Genomic DNA, 17,394 nt, shown 5'->3' with positions numbered 1-17,394 from the left:
TTTGCCCATCTTCTAGCTAGCTGGGGGAATCTATTATGGTGTATTTGTTTGTATATATGTACATACATGTTTATTTTTATTTGCTATCTGTTATTTGGAAACTTTTACATTTATCCAAATTTAGCCTTCCTAGAGGGCACCTGGCATCTGGGGCAAGAAACACTGAGGAAAATGGCGTCGGCTGATACCTTTATACCCGAAGAACTGCAGCTATGACGTCGGGTGAAGTGCGACATCAGCTGAGGCCAGACCCAGACTTTGGAATCCAGCCGACCGAAGGGCTGCCTGAGGACAGGACAACCCATTTGTTAGGACTGCAGATGCATACCTCTCGGACATCTACATTTATGGTAGGTTCAAAACTGTACTTTCTGTTTGTGCAACTATGTCCAAAGAAAGGGTTTCAGGCTTTAAGAAGTGTGAGTCGTGCTGTCAGAAGATGTCTCTGACACACGGTCACACTTCTTGTTTATATTGCCTGGGACCTCTCCACCTGCAGGACTCCTGTGCGATTTGTCATTCCTTTAGCCAGAGAGTCCTGCAGGAGAGGAGAAATAAGTTGATTTTAAGGGGTCTCCTAAAACCGGAGGGCTTTCCGGCCAAATCGGCTCCGAGCAAGACTTCAAAGTCTTCCAAGGCCCAGGCTTCTGTGTCTAAGCCTGTGGCCTCGGTACCAACTCCTTCGGAGTCGAGATCGGCTCCGACTGGAGCCGATCCTGTTTTGCAAGAATCTTCGGCACCGATGGCTATCGGTGCCGATACTGTTAAGGTCAAATCGGTGTCGGCTCCGACTGGCTCCGACCACCATGTGGCTCAGGCTTCGGTGTCGGCGCCGACCAGCTCCGACACCGTTAGTGTTATGTCTGTATCGGTTCCGGCTGGAGCCGATGCATCGAGACTTTCTTTCGGAGCCGAAAAGTCCTCGGCTCCGTCTGCATCTATGGTTTCTTCGGCTCCGATGGTTCCTTCGAGGAAGAGGTCCAGGTCCCCTTCCTTGGAACCGATACTCTCGGCTCCGGCCTCACCTCTCCTCTCAGAACGGAGCCATCGGAGCCGATCATCTAGGTCATCCAGGCTTTCAGACCATGATTTAGAGAGGGTGGTCAGTAGATTATTGAAATCACAGGCACTGGCCCAGATGCTGCATAGTCCGTCTCAACAGACGACTATTAGTCCACACCTTCTTGAAGTTCCTCCTTCGACTCTACCTCAGAGTTTGGAGCTGGAGTCTTCGGGGATAGTTTCTGCTATGGCTGAGGGGCGGATACCCCCCCTTCCTTCTGCACCCTCGGCATCTACTCTTATCTCCTCTTCGAGACCTTCCTTAGAGGGATTTGGTGGTCAGGCTTCCCTGGTCTCCGAGGGGGTGAGTGGCATCGGACCCTTGCCCGACCCCACTCTTCCCCTTGGAGCCTCGGCCTTGGTGAGCTCGGCTCCGACATCTGCCTCGGAGCCTTCCCTTTCAGTGGGCCCTGGAGTCCCGGTTTCTTCGGAACGGGTTCTCTCGGACCTCCCTGGGAGGGGGGCCTTCGAGGTGATGAAGTGTGCTGGCCACTGGGCTCAGCCAGCAGTCTATTCCCTTAGCTCCTCCCTCTACAGTGCCTGTCGATATCTCTGCCATCTCTCTTGCTCCCGGACCCAGAGATCCTCCACCTCAGGTTTCCCCACTGGGAATAGCCCCCTCTTCCGAGGATTCTCCTGATCAGTCAGGAGATCCTCCGTGCAAGAGGACTTGTAAGAGGAAACACCTAGACTCCCCTGAGTCTATCACTTCAGATACCGACTTAGATGAGTTGGAGGGATCCCCAAGATCCCCCTCTGAGGATGTCTCCTTTTTAGACATCCTAGAACTCCTAAAACAGAGGGGAAACTGGCCCTCCACAAATCCCTCTGAGGATGAGTCGGTATACCTAGAGGCGTTTGGATCTCGGCCCTCCACCTCTTGGGTGTCTCCGCCTTTCGACCCCCTTATGGAGGTTATTGCTCGAAAGGCTTGGGCTGCTCCTGACTCTGTAGAGCCAGTTCCTAGGAGGCCATCTAAATGTATTACTGCCCCTTCGGAAAAGCAATTCCTTACGAAAGGTGTCCCTGTTGATGCCATGGTGGGGGCGGCTGCCACTAAGAAGGAATTTGCAGATCCTTCCGTACCTGTCCATCCTCCTAATAAGGATTCTAGGACTATGGATAGGTATGGTAAGCGGATGTTCTCTTCAGCGACCTTTGCTATGCGCTCGCTGAACTACTTATGTCACTTCACCATACTCCAAAGGAACATCCTTAAGGAACTAGGTGAAGTAGTACAGGATCCTACGGCTGCAGGGGCTCAAGAGAAAATTGCTTCTCAGCTAGGAATCCTTAATTCTATAGCTAACTCCTCCATGCGACTGATATCATATGCAGCAGATGGAGCGAGTAGAGCCGCAGGTACAGGGGTGGCTCTTAGACGTCAATCCTGGATGCGGCTCTGTAATTTTGCAGATCCCTTTAAGGCGTCCTTCACAAACTCTCCCTTTGATGGGTCAGCTTTGTTTGGCCCTCAAGTGAAGGATACATTGACCAGGTGTGAACAGGACGGCAAGACTCTTTCTGCCTTAGGGGTCCGTTTTTCCACCCCTTCTAGACCTTACCCTAAAGGACAGAAGGGTGGAAAGATGTGGTTCCCTCAAATCCCAAGGAGTCACGCCGGATACACGTGGTCAGTTTACCCCTAGAGGCAGAGGGGGTAATAATAACAGACGCTCTAGAGGCAGAGGGGGTCCACAGAACCAGGGAAGCAGAGAGCCTCTCTCTGACAAGCCCTTCCAGCATCCCTGAGATGTTGCCCGACTGTCCATCCTTGGAGGCAGTCGGGGGAAGACTATCGCTGTACCCAGAAGCCTGGCGTTCCCTCACTCAAGACAGATGGGTACAGTCGATTATATCCGAGGGTTACAAAATTCCTTTCGAGGAAAGTCCCTTCTCTCACACAAATTCCCTTCCAGATGTACCACCCGGTCTAAGGGAAGTTGCAGAGTTAGAAGTATTAAGGCTTCTACAAAAAAGAGCCATTCAGCCAGTTACAACAGACCATTCAGAGCCCGGAATCTACTCAAGATTCTTTTTGGTCCCCAAAAAGACGGGAGACTGGAGACCAATATTGGATCTCAGCAGACTCAACAAGTCAGTGAAAAAGACAAGATTTCGAATGGTCACACTTCAGTCAATTTTGCCCTTCCTAGAGAAGGACAACTGGATGTGCTCAATAGATCTTCAGGACACGTACTATCACATAAAGATTCACAGATGCTCCAGAAGGTTTCTCCGCTTTCGGCTGGGGTCCAGTCATTTTCAATTCAGAGCCCTGCCCTTTGGTCTCACTACAGCCCCCAGAGTCTGTGAATATATCCACCACTAAGTAAAGTACTCACTTGATAAAACAGTCAACAGTCAAGATGAAAAAACAAGTAGTACACCAAGGCAGGCGAGGGTAGGAAACTCCAAACCACAGTATTCACTTCAAGGTAGGCGAGGGTAAGAAACTCCAAACCACAGTATTCACTTCAAGGTTTATTCAAAAGGATCCAAAAGTTAGCGCTTTCACGTTGGTCTACAACGCTTCATCAGACTTCATAGCGCTGTAGACCAACGTGAAAGCGCTAACTTTTGGATCCTTTTGAATAAACCTTGAAGTGAATACTGTGGTTTGGAGTTTCTTACCTTGAAGTGAATACTGTGGTTTGGAGTTTCCTACCCTCGCCTGCCTTGGTGTACTACTTGTTTTTTCATCTTGACAGCCCCCAGAGTGTTCACCAAATGCATGGCAGTGGTCACGGCTCACCTGAGACGTCAAGGATTCCAGGTGTTTCCGTATCTCGACGACGGGCTCCTTTCAGCCACCACCAGGCATCAACTTCTTCAAGCCGGGGATTACACACTAAATCTCTGCACTCAATTGGGAATTTCGATCAACTACGAAAAATCCTCCTTATTGCCCTGCCAGTCTATTACTTTCATAGGCGCAAATTTAAACACTGTTCGGATGTCAGCAACCCTCACAGACCAAAGAATCTCAGATATTCAAAGTCACGTGAGGATCATCCTTGCCAGCAAAAAGGTACAAGCCAGAATGGTTCTGAAGGTGTTGGGCCTCATGGCTGCGGCCATTACCCTTCTTCCACTGGCCCGCTTCTACATGCGTCTGCTTCAGTGGATGTTGTTCACTCAGTGGTCTTACCAACAACTTCCAATGCGTCACCAAATCCTGGTGACACAAATTTGCAAGAATCATCTTTCATGGTGGATTACTTCTCCCCAAATTCACCAAGGCAGACCCTTTGTATCCCCGGCCCCGGTAGCCACTGTCACTACGGACGCCTCCCTGATCGGGTGGGGGGGTCATTATCAGGGCAGGATGGTTCATGGGACGTGGCAACCGTTTGAATACCACCTGCACATAAATGTCCTAGAGATGAGAGCAGTGCTTTTAACGTTGCAAGCCCTCAACGACTTTCTTCCCTTGGGAACAATTGCAGTTCACACAGACAACATGTCTGTAGTATGGTATATCGACAAACAGGGCGGAACCAAGTCTTACCCCTTGTGTCGAGAAGCTCTCAGACTTTGGCTATGGGCGATCTCCTCTCATCGGTTTCTGGTAGCAACGCATATCCCTGGGAAAACCAACATTCTAGCGGACAGATTGAGCAGAGCTATTCTCATGCCTCATAAGTGGTCTCTCAAACAATCTATAGTGGAAGAGATTTTTCTAGAATGGGGCCGCCCATGTTGCGATCTTTTTGCTACTCCCCAAAACAGCAAATGCCCAGACTTCTTTTCTCTCTTCCCACTGCCAGGCCATCCCCCCAGAGACGCTCTAACCCAGGATTGGCCCCAGGGACTTCTTTATGCCTTTCCTCCCTTTCCACTGATTCCACAAGTTCTCCAGAAAGCCACCGTTTTGAGAGCCAAAATGATTCTCATTGCTCCCTATTGGCCTCGACAAATTTGGTTTCCGTTCCTCCATCGTCACCTTTTGGTGCAGCCGTGGCATCTGGACCCAGTGCCAGACCTTCTGATTCACTAATCGGGTCAGCTGCACCGGTCTATCCCTTCTCTCAACCTCACAGCATGGTTGCTCCACTTCCTTCCTTAGCCAGGCTTCCTTTGATCTCTAACCCAGTTAGAGACATCATAGTAGCTTCACTAAAATCCTCTACCAGGAGGATTTATACCAGCAAATGGAAACGCTTTTCTTGTTGGGCAAAAGCTAAAAATATTGATCTCTTTACTGCTCCAGTTCAAGCAGTTTTGGATTTCTTAGCGGAAATCTTTCACGCGGGCTCTTCTTCTTCCACGGTCAAAGTTCAGTTGGCTGCTATCTCGAACTTTCATGTCGGGTTCGCAGATCACAACATTATGTCCCACAGGCTTTGTAGAGCCTTCTTAAAAGGAATTTTTCTCCTGAAACCTCCAGTCAGGAGTCCTCCTCCTCAATGGGACCTAAATTTAGTGCTGACATCCTTAATTCTTCCTCCCTTCGAGCCAGCTGTTTCATGTTCCCTGAAATTTCTTTCATGGAAAACTCTCTTCCTGGTTGCTATTACGTCGGCTAGGAGAGTGTCTGAACTTCATGCTCTCTGTTCGTCCCCTTATTTGGTCTTCCACAAAGACAGGGTATCCTTGAGAACTAATCCGACCTTTTTGCCTAAGGTCGCCTCAAAGAGTAATTTGAATCAGTCTATTGACCTTCCTGTATTTTTCCCAAATTACTCAAACAGATCGGAACAAAAATTACATTATCTTGATGTTCACCGCCAACTCAGATATTATTTAGACAGAACAAAACAATTCAGGAAATCCGATCAGCTCTTTATTTCTTATGCTGATAACAAAAAAGGCCTCCCTGTCTCAAAAGTGACCTTATCTAGATGGCTTTCTTCTGTCATCTCTGAAATCTATCAGCTCAGGGGAAAACAGCTGTGCTCGAAACCTAAAGCGCATTCAACCAGAAGCTTAGCCACTTCCACAGCCTTTCAGGCTAGACTTCCATTAGACACTATTTGTGCAGCAGCCACTTGGGCCACTCCTCATATCTTTGTTTCTCATTACAAATTGGATTTGGCCTCCAGGGACAGAGCCAATTTTGGCTCTACAGTTCTCAAGAGTCTGTTCCATTAAGCCACCCAGGATAGAGGTGCTAGGGACGCGGTCCCATCAAGCAAGAATGAAGGCGAGATTGACAACTTAACATTGAGAAGTTATGTACCTACCATAACGTTCCATGTTAGTTGTCTTCTCTCGCCTTCTTTCTTGCGACCCTCCCTCCTTCCCCCTAGCCTGGACAGACCTTTTTCTCCCTACATGGAAGAATGCTTCTTAAGACCGTACAGTTCTGGTCTTCCTAACCCATCCTTCAGGCTTTTTCTCTGCCTTCCTTCTTCCTTTTGGGAAGTTTTTTATGCTAGGTGTTATTGCCTATAGACATCAAACGAGATCTGGGTACTTACCGCCTTGCATCATGGGATATGGGGCTGCCTCGAGCTGGTAAAAGTGACTCTCGAGCTTAGCAAGTGCAGTGGAGCCGAGGATCGGCTCCGAACCCATCAAGCAAGAAAGAAGGCAAGAGAAGACAACTAACATGGAACGTTATGGTAGGTACATAACTTCTCATTAATATAGTTTGATTATTTTATATATGAATGTAAATTTGCCTGTGTCACAAGTGATGATTTAATGAAGGTGTTTGAAAAATAAAAGACCCCTCTATATCAGACACAGTATGTTCATTATCGAACGTTGGGAATTTCACCTACTGTCAGGGCAAGACCTTTCAGGAGAGGGCCATCATTCAGGCATGCATGATAATGTGCTGTGTACTCACTGACATCCTGACCGTGAAGGTGTTTGTAAGGTCCTAAGCTTTCACATTGGGTAGGGGATATATAATCTGCATCACTATGGAGGTTCATGATGCTTTCTTCTTAAATGTGTGCACACTCCTGCACACCTATATTTAAGGTTACCTCCAGGTGGTGGATTGATATCCTAAACCCCTCATGACCATGCATTCACTTCCTCTCAGAGACCTTGGCATTGAGTGTCTATTTTTCTCTCCAGCAGGTGGGCATGCCCCATCCTCCCCTTCTATCTCCATCAGGAGCCTGACCCACTGATTAAAGTCATGTTGTTTGAGATGTTGTGTGGCCTTTATCCTTCTGGGCCACTTAAGCTGACCTATTTCTGCAAGCATATGTTCTTCACTGTACAAATATCTTTTTTTTCTTTAAAGCATTTTAAAAAGCATGATAGTTTTAGATTTTTGGAGGGAGAGAGTCGAAATTACTGTGTTTTTTTTGGTGCTTGTGTTAAACAAAACTGATGTTAAGAAATATTTTTTTTCTTTCAAAGGAAAGCAAGACACTCCATGCAAAATTTATGGAACTACCTTTGGTGAAAGAAAATGCTCATTGGTTGACGATCGTTCTGCATATTTTAAGCTTATGCCATTCAAGTGTCTCTTTTGTCCCCAAGGATTTCGCCACGCCACAGAGATGAGAAAACATATCCATAAATGTCACGGAGGTGCTAAGATTTCTTTTTTAATAGAAACATTTTATGTGAAACTAGTTTAGCATCCTTCATATATACTTTGAAAACCAGAGTCTTTTCATAGGAAGCAGAAAAAACACACTAGAATAATTACTGCTTAGTGCTTAAAGGGTAATGTGGCAAGAAAACTTAATGATCTACTATTGTTATCTGCTCCAACTTTTTTGAGTATTTTTAGTTAAGTAAATCCCTTCATTCTCTTTTAACATACTGATGATAATCCTTTATTCTGGAGCTATAACAGCCCCAGCAGTGCTTTAAGTTCTCTCATAGCTCTCCATAGTTGTGTTGCTGCATAACGTGTTTAAGACAGTTTACCCTTTTTCTGTAAAATCTTTTTTTTTTTTTTTTTTTTTTTTTGACACTGATCATGCAGATTACAGTTGGTCGGTTTGGTGCTGTGCCATTTGGTGTTTTAGAATTTACTTGCCTTGTGCCGTTTTTGAGACTGTTTAATAATAGTGAAATGCTCTCTGTAGTGGTATTTATGTATATGTTTGTGTGTATGTAATGTATGTGTGTATATGCATCTCTTTAGACGTGAGGCAACTAGACATTTTGACATATTCTAAAGCAATGTTTGGAACATAAAAATAAGTGTAATATTTTTCACATATGTTTAATTTCTTTACACTAATCTTCATTGGGATCTTTTATAATTGTGAACATAGAGAAGTTGTAGGTAAAAGTGGTGAGGGTTTGTGGTTATTGTGGTTTAAAAAACATTTTGTATCTTTAATTGATATGTATCACTCAAGTGTAAATTAACACTTTGAGATGAACTTTAGTTTAATGTTTTGTTCATAAAATGTTTGTTAATGGAATGGCTGAATCAAAAATTATATTAAAAAATTGACGTATAAAGGAAATCTTGTTCTGTAATAGCTGTTACTGTGTAACTTCACTTTCATTGCCAGTTTATGCTTGCCACTATTGGCAAGCAGTAGTTGATGGATCACTTGATGAAAGATTATAGCTCTGCCGCCACTGTCGCATCCTTGTGAAAGAGTTTTTCTTGTGCATTAAAACGTGTTTCAGATTAGCTGAAAAAACTGTAGTCAACTGTGATATAATCACCTTGCTTGGATCTTGTTATATAATGTTGTGTACAATGTTCTTCATATTGATCACTGCTGCAGTAGCCTTAGCAATATGGGTTATATCCTGCCAAGAATATAACAGGCATCCAGCTTCCAAAGCTTCAAGGCACCTTCCTTGCTCCCAAACTGTCAGTCAGCTTGAGCTGAGTTGACTAAAAAGCAATTGTATGTGCAAAATCCTTCAGAGCTTTACTGCCAGTGATGAGTGCACTCTTGTTTGGCTTTTGAGGATTGAGGGTTGGCTTGTACTTTTCTTTGCTGGGCAGGCAAGTTCCTTTTTGGAAAAAATGCTTCCGTTTTCTTAAATTTTGTTGATGTTTTATTACTTTTCTGGAGCTGTCATTTCTTTCTGTTAGTTTGAAAGTAGTGCTAATTGTCTGAAAACATGTTTTCTGTGGAGAAAGTGTTTTTTAACTGCTTGTCTTTACCAAGTAAGAGGCACTGTTTTTAGCTTGACCATGGAACAGGTTACCATTCCCAGGGTCGGTCCTTCTTCCAGACACTAAAAGAAAAAAAGTTAAGCAAACAGCCTTTCCCACCACATTAGGGTAACATTTTGCCTGAGCCGCTGGTAGGTGACTCAGCTGTGGCCATTTGTTGTACCTCAGACCACTTGTCTGTTACCCCAGATTCATCTAGTGTAGCACTTACAGCCACTGTGGAACGGGGGTTAGCCATGTCCTCTGTAGCTGTTGAGTCTCCTTAGTGGGCAAGGGGGAACCACTGTCGTGGGTCATGGGAGAGGGAACAGGGAATGTTTCCGTGTTGTCAGAATGCTGTGCCCATCCCTAGGGAAGCAGCTGCTGCTGTCATAAGTAACATGGTTGGCCCCATTTTTTCTGTCAAAATTAAACATTAAAAACAAGCTGTGTATCCAGTCCTCCTTGTATTTATTTGGGTAGGAGTAGTTTACTGAGTTTGATTCTGTTTAATTCAGGCTATTGATCCTTGTAAATTATTTTCTGGTAAAAGAAAGATGTCGGATCTGACAACACCTGTTAACGGATGAAAATCAGACTACATTGATCTATCTTTATAGTAAGTACATGACTTTTATTCTCTTTTTGTGAAGAAAAATTTGCTTTAAATAACTAAGTTTCTTTTACTGCACAGGTCACTACTCATTGTTTGCAGTGTGTGTAGGACTCCATTGATAGGTCTTACAGGCCTATAGCCATTGATACTGTTCTAAGGAAGTTTGCATTGCTATATTTTCAGAACCTCTCAGATGTTAAAAGCAAAATTTTAAATTCTGCTTTGGATAGACAGTATTTGGCCCCCTCTGCTGCAGAGGTGATGAGAGGGGTAAGCTGATCCAGAGGATCTGTAGGATTTTTCAACCCTCCTTTTCCAAATTATCTAAGGAATTTTGTTTCTCCTCTTCCAGTTTTGGCAGAAAACAGAATAACAGTCTCAACAGAATTCAGAAAAAACACCCCACTGCTGACCAGCTTCCACAAGACATGGTAGGGAAGTTCCAAACAGAAGTCTCTAGCTTCCCAAAACCAAGGACATTCCAGTGTGTCTGAATGACGGTTCAAGACCTTGTCACCCACTCCCACCCTGGCTCCCTTTTTCTTCCAGAAAGTCTCAATCTCCATTTTTCTCTTTGGCAACAGATTGTTTCAAACAAATGGGTTCTGAATTTCATTCATCAAGATTAGAGATGGCAGTGGTTTGAAATTCCTTCTTTCAAGGGGGTCATTCTTCATTCTCCAGAGCAGACACTTTGTTATATCCTACAGAAAGGACTGATAGATCCAGTTCCTCCTTTCCAAGTGGAGAAGGGTTGTTCAGGGATGTTCCTAGTGCCAGAGAAAGAAAATGCTTGGAGACCAGTTCTGGATATTTCTTTAGTAAATCTTTTTGTGATGGTGCCTTAATTCAAATTGTCATTTCACAACTTGTTACATCATCATCCTCTTTCAAGTTTTCTGGTAACACTAGACTTGCAAGATGCTTATCATGACATCTATGTTCATCCAGATGTTTCTTAAGATTTTAAAACTGCATCACATTATTAGTTCTCTTCCTTAAACTTTGGACTATCCACTACACCAAGAGTGTTAACAAATTCTGTAGCTCCAGCTATAACTCATTCCAGCTTACCAGGGTATCTAGATTTTTCCATATTTAGATGACTTGTTTATCTTTGCAGAGTCTTTTTCAAAGTGTCATGATTCTCTCTCTCTCTTGGGTGAGATATCTCTTAACACAAGGTATGTTCCAAGAGAACAGTCATAAGACTTTCTTGACTCTGTCCGACAGAATTTTGTTCCTGGGATGTGAACTAGACACCTCTGTTCAAACAGCTTTTACTCCACAAGAAAAAAATATCCTTATTTAGATCTGTTTCTAAAGTTTTCCACTCAGACGTCTATCACTGTGAGAGAATACCTCAGGATTTTGTCTCTCACAGCATCTGATTGTCATGATACCCCCTGGCAAGACTCCACATGAGAAAGATAAAAGTGTTATCTGAAATCTCTTTGGACCTAGCATCAACACCTCTTATATTTTCAAATAACAGTGCTGTGTATGTCAGCACAGAAGCCTTTTGGTGGAGACAGATATCCCTAAATCCAAGCCTCACCTTCTTCCTCCCTGTTCCAAAGCTGTCCGTCACTACTAACACTTCGAACTTTGCTTGGGGAGTAGTTTCAGGAGAGATGAAATTGCAGGGGTGTGCGACACCAAGGAGAAACACTAGCAAATAAATATCTAGGAGATGTTTTCCCTGATTAAGGCACTCAAATGTCTGAACCATCTTTGCCCCCCCCCCCCCAAGACCTCTTCAAAACTCTTTCAGACAGTACTACAGTCTTGTGGCACATCAACAAGCAAGGGGAACCAGGTCATACCCTCTGCAGACTAGCCATGTTAGCTTGGGATATATCTTCACAGCACGGTCTCATTCTACAGACATCCTGCAATTCCATCAGAGCAGATTTGTGTGGCTGACAAGCTAAAGAGCACCATGGCAGACCTTCATGAATGGAAACTAGATTTGGGTGGGGGGCGGGGGTTCTCTAGCATTTGATCCATCTGCAGGAAGTTCCTAAAATAGACCATTTGCCTCCTGTTTCAACAATCCGTTGATGAGATTCTGTTCCAGAACTCTGTGAAAGAAGGCCTGAAAGACAGATGCCTGTTATTTCCTTTGGACAGGAAACTTCCTGTATACTTTTCCACTAATATCCAGGTACTTCTGAAGATTCAGAAGGATTCCCTCAAGGCTATTGTGGTGACTCCCTTCTGGTCTAGGCAGCTGTGGTTCTCCCTTCTTTCAGAAATGGGCAGTGGCAATTACCACAAGCTTCCTCACAGACTGGGTCAACATACACAAGAACAGGGGCATTTGATACACTCAGACATCAGTCATTTTCAGTTGACTGTCAGGGTGATAGTCTGAATTCCTTGTAAGCACCTGTTTGCTGAGGATGTATATCAGGTACTAATGGAGGTAGGAAAGCCTGCTTCTAGAAAATCATATTAACAAATGGAAAAGGTTTTCTAGTTTGATGCCAGCAGCATAACCAGCACCCATCCAGGGCTAGTTGTTCTTTGGTTTTACAATATTTGTTTGAGTTAATGTCTTCTGGCTCTTCTTTTTCCTCTCTCAGGGTTCATTTATCTGCCATTTCAGCATGGCTGCCCATAAGTCCTCCTTTTTCAAGGCAGGGGCATTTCAAAATGTTCTTGAAAGGGGTTTTGCATAAGAGGCTACCAAGTAAACTGGTGGCTTCTCTTTAGGAGCTTAATTTTGTGTAAGAGAAGCTAACACTTGCTCCATTTGAGCCAGCTAATCTGGCTGACTTAAAGTTCTTAACAGTGAAAACAGTTTTACTGATTGCTCTGACCTCTGCAAGAAGGGTAGCTGAGTTGCATGCTCTTATGGTGAGTCAACCCTACCTCATCCATAGGAACAAGGTTTTCTTGAGAACTATTACTTCTTTTTTGCCTAAAATGCTATCCAAGTGTACTTTAAGACAAACTATCTATCTCCCCATTCTCTTTACTAAATCTAAAGAGAAAGGATACTCTATACCTCGAATTTCCACAGACAGCTCTAGTAATGTCATGATAGAGCTATATGTCTTAGATGTTCAGATCAATTGTTTGCTTCTTGTGAAGGTAAGAAGGGACGATCAGTGTCAGAACAGACAATTTCCAAATTGTTGTCTAAAGCTATTGCTTTTTGTTGTACTCACGATAAATTTGTTCCAGGCAGGGTCAAGGCCCTCTCTACCAGGGCCTTGGGTGCATCTATGGCTTTTTGGAAAGGGTTTTAATTCTAGAAATATTCTAGAAGCAGCTAGTTGGTCCTCTGTACATACTTTGCAAAGAACTCTAAGCTTGATTCCTTCTCTAAGTCCAGATTCAGCTTTGCTGCGACTATTTTTCAGGGGTTCCTGGACTCCATGTGCTAAATGTAGTTGTGGCAATCTACCCTTATAGCAAAGGCTATTGCAGCAGTGGTCAGTATGATTAACATAGTGCAGTTTGTGGCACCTCACCACTGGCAACAGTGGGGGATGTACGTTGGGAGGATGACAGGTACACACACACTATTTCCAGATGCAGCTCTCTGCATCACGTGCAGTTTCCCTTAAGAGCACACAGAGACAACAGTTAGTCCTGGGCTGGTTTCTCCAGATCCCCAATAAGACTCCTCAATGGCACAACCATAAGGCTGATATCTCAGCTGAGTGGCCAAGCCAAGACCTCCAGTACCCTGTTAGTACAACCAGTGTTTCGTGTTCTTGCCCAAGTAGCTGACAAACACACACACACACACACACACGCACACGCACACACATACACCTGGGAAAGGCTGCCACAGGTTACTAGCTATGCACCCTTCTGCCCAGACTGTAAGGTAGTTATCACTGCCACCAGCCACGTCCGTATCAGCTACTTTAAGGCCCTTAACAAAGGGTGTCCCATCTTACTGTGTAATGTTACTGTCAGTACAAATGGTAGTTTGACCAAGAGCAAGGCTATTAGGAGTGGCCCACAGTATCACCAAATAAATATGTAAGTACTCTCTGAGCTTAAATATGTGTGACAAATATCAGCCACAAGGAAAGGTTTAAATATATTTAATAATAGGTAGTAATAGAATAAGAAAGTACTCTGTATATGGTCACAGTAACATCAGAGTTCAAAATCACAGGATATGTTTAAAACAACATTACAGGACAGTCACAAATAAAGAAAAACATCTAAACTACGCTTCACTATATTCCTGACTGAATCTAAGAAAATTGCACTGTTCCCTAGACTGTCTTACTCTTAGAAAGCAAGATGTGTGGTGAATGGATCTCGTCAGATCAAAGACAAAATACAGAATACTCAGTCTGTCAGAGAGTTCTTAAATTAATATCCCAAATGTTACTGCTGGGATAGCTTGCGGGATGACATCAATTTTTGTCATCTGACTCTATCCCAGGTGAAAAACAGCTAGTAGCATTTAGCGTCTACCTGTGAAAATACATAAACAAGGCTTTTCTTGGATCTAAGAAAGATCCTGGAAGTCATAAAACAATAAAACACTTGGAAGACAATGCAGAGAACATCTAGTTCTAGACACTGCCTCAGTTACAGTACTGAAATTGAAAGGTAACATCCTTTTATTACGTGGTCATAAAGTAATTTAAATTTTCAGATATGTTTTCTGAAATTAACCTCCTGTGTTCCAGTTTCCATTGTTAAAATATATACATCTAAACAGCTACAATAGTTTATGTACATTTCTGTTCTGTTCCAGTAGGTTACGCTGTTGATACATTTTTAAAGCTCAGTACTTTACAACCCAACCCTTTTTAACACACACTTCTGTACCAGCAGTTTGATATGCACATAACAATACATTTGTAACACAAGCATATTAATCATGTTGATGTTCACAAGTGACATATAATTATTTACAAAATTTCAGATAGCTGGGCTGACAGTATCTCCTTTCATGACACAGTTGTTTAAGTTGAACTTATTATAACAGTAGATGTTCAAATGATCATTGCTGCAGTAGCTGTTCCCTCCCTGCATTAGTGTGTGGAAGTTTTTATTGTTGTTCCTAGCATAGTGCTGTCAGGGCGCAGCCTCCCACATTTCTTCTAGCAGGAAAGCTCTGATGGCTTCACACTGAAACATGTCTTTAAGCTTTCTAAGCTCCAGACTCTTGACAGGTTTGGGTATATGGAAGGTGCCCTGAATCTGTGGAAGCTGTCTGGCAGTTGCATCTTTGGCAGGATATAACCCAAATAATTAAGGCCACTGCAGCAGTGATCATTTGAACATCTGCTGTTATGCTGCGTTCAACTTTCACATCTGTACTTTAAATAATTTATCAGTGAATTGGTTCAGGCATTGAATGAAAGGATTTTAATTATAGTAAATGTGGCAGTGCTTAGTCTTGGGACTTATTGCTGTGGTGAAGCCTGTGGCTGTCCCCAGTACTAGAGTCTTTCTCCATCCCCCAGAGCTAGCAAAAGTCCTAGTCATCTTTTGTCAGGAAGTCAGTGATTTGTCAGACACCACCATCTTCAGTTTTTTCTTGCCATGTTGATCCTATGCACAGTACTGTGTATGTGAGTGTCATCAGTCAGTTTAAAGTACCAGAGGAATCAGCTAAGTACCCCATCAGAGAACTTTATTTTTCTTTAATAGTATTTGAATGTTGTATGTTTAATGTCTAAAAGGGTCAGCAAAGACTGTCACTCCTACTGCTTGCTTTGCTTAGGGCCTCAATGTGACATGCCAGGTTGCTCAGTTTTTAATAGTTTAATTTAAAAAAAAAAATAATAATTTGAGTAGGGCCGAATACCTCAAAAAGCATTTAGAATCTGGTAGGGCTCTGCCTTTGCATGTTATTGCACCCACTGGTTCCCAGGCCATTGTCACAAAAAAAAAAGCAAAAAGAGAAACACCTGAAGAAAAAAAGATGTGCAGGAAGGGTGAAAACATATCCATGTCCAATTCACTACCTTGTCTTGAGATTGCCAATTCAAGTGAGGCACCTTTGCAGTACTCTGATCCAGTGGTTGTTACGACAGAGTCCACTACTATATCTTCCTACAGAGGCTGCCATAACTATGGCCAAGTCCTCATGTGCCAACACTAGACCAGTGTCTTTAGGGTCCAAAGCATCTAAGCATTCCATGGCTTACGATACCAGAGTTCTGGTGACTAAGGTTGAATGAGGTATTCCCTTGGTAATAGTTTGGGATGAATTTTCTAGGCACCAGATCAAGGTTGTGACCCAGAGGCCTTGTTGTCCACTACTTAAACCCAAGATACCCAAACCAGACCTAAAAAGCAGGTAGATTTGCCCCAGCCAGTGCTGCCCAAATCTCCTCCTTCCTCCATCCAAGTCTGTCCACAGAAGCTTGTCACACTGGAGTAAGACTTAATGAGGTCTAGGGAACCCACCCTGGAAATGGACCCTGTGCAAGAAACCTCCCTTGGGGGGTGAGAGACATTCCTACACAAGAAATACAGATCCTTCAGAGTCATGGGATGAAAAGGAAATTGCCCATGTTATAGAGTATCTTGTTCCCCTCAGCATTATTTGGACTTTGACTCAGAAGACACCACGCTTTGCCCCTGAGCATATGTCATTTGGCGATACCCTTCAAAGAATGAAGTAATCCTTTAATTGGGAGTCTGGGGATTCTCCCAGAACCAAGCTAACTATAGAAAGCTTTTCAACCTTCCTGCCACTAAACCCCTGGCTGCACCTCTGGTCAACTAAGTGTTGGACAATGTTTTTGCTGACCTACTTTTATAGACTGACTTCTTCCCCCATGCCTCTAGAAAGCCTGATAGCTTTTATGGGTGCTTGGGTCCCATAGGTGCCTCTATAAAGATTCCAGTCACAGGTCCAACTGTGGTGTCTCTGGAATCCACCAAAGGATCATCTGGGCCTGCAGCCAGGAATCCATTGACAAATGGTAGGGGAAGTTGACACTCAGACTGAGTTGCCATAAAGACCAGCACCTCAGCACACTGACCATTGGAGCTCTGAACTGCCAGTTTCAAATGCTCAAATACCTTTAGTCAGTTCAGGAATAAATAAAAGCCTGGTCAGAGGGGGAGTGTAAGATTAGAGCTTCCAGAAGGACATCAAGTCTCCAGGTGTCCAAATACTGACTTCAATGCAACTGTGATGTATTGGATATATCATGCAAGGTGGCTGCCACAGGGTCTGTTATGAGGAGACATCCCTGACTGAGTTCACAGCCCATCTGACCATCTCAAACCAGAACTGCTGGATGCGCTGCTAGATAAGGTTTATGGCTTTGAGCCCCAAGCTGAAAAAGTTTGAGACTGAACCACAAGGGGAAACAATTGAAAGCATTAAAGTAATTCTACAAGTAACCAAAATAAAACTGAATACTATAAAACAACAAAGAAGCCAGCCAGTGAAAAAAGGAATACAATTTATTGCAGAACTAAATTTTATTTCTTTTTTCACTGGCCATCTTCTTTGCTGTTGTATATTAAAGGAATTGTACCTTTCCCCTACCCCAGATACAGTAGGAACTATCGCAGTAGGTCCTGGCCCTTATCCCTAAAAAAGAAAAAACAAGGCCACCTAAGGGGAAAAAAGCCCAGGTATCAAAGAAAGTGGCAAACTAACCAGCTTTTCAAACCTTGGAGGGGGGGGGTTAAGGACCCTGCCCCTCCTAGAAAGCAGCTGTGA

The 17,394-nt window shown here is 43.6% G+C and overlaps 1 protein-coding gene across 2 annotated transcripts in view; it reads left to right on the top strand.

The window, feature by feature from the left end:
* The window catches only part of LOC122790475 (zinc finger protein 521-like), a 3,214,752-nt gene that overhangs the window by 2,053,426 nt on the left and 1,143,932 nt on the right, over nt 1-17,394 (top strand). For both annotated transcript variants that reach the window (XM_044058016.1, XM_044058015.1), the window contains exon 20: nt 7,387-7,560. In XM_044058016.1, the coding sequence (XP_043913951.1) occupies nt 7,387-7,560 (174 nt within the window). The remainder of the gene's footprint in view (nt 1-7,386; nt 7,561-17,394) is intronic.

The sequence above is a fragment of the Protopterus annectens genome, chromosome 16.part0, assembly GCF_019279795.1.
Source record: "Protopterus annectens isolate FY-2018-M chromosome 16.part0, PAN1.0, whole genome shotgun sequence".
Taxonomy (NCBI): Eukaryota; Metazoa; Chordata; order Ceratodontiformes; family Protopteridae; genus Protopterus; species Protopterus annectens.
Note: the sequence above shows the minus strand (reverse complement) of the source record. Positions and strands in the feature narration are given on the sequence as shown.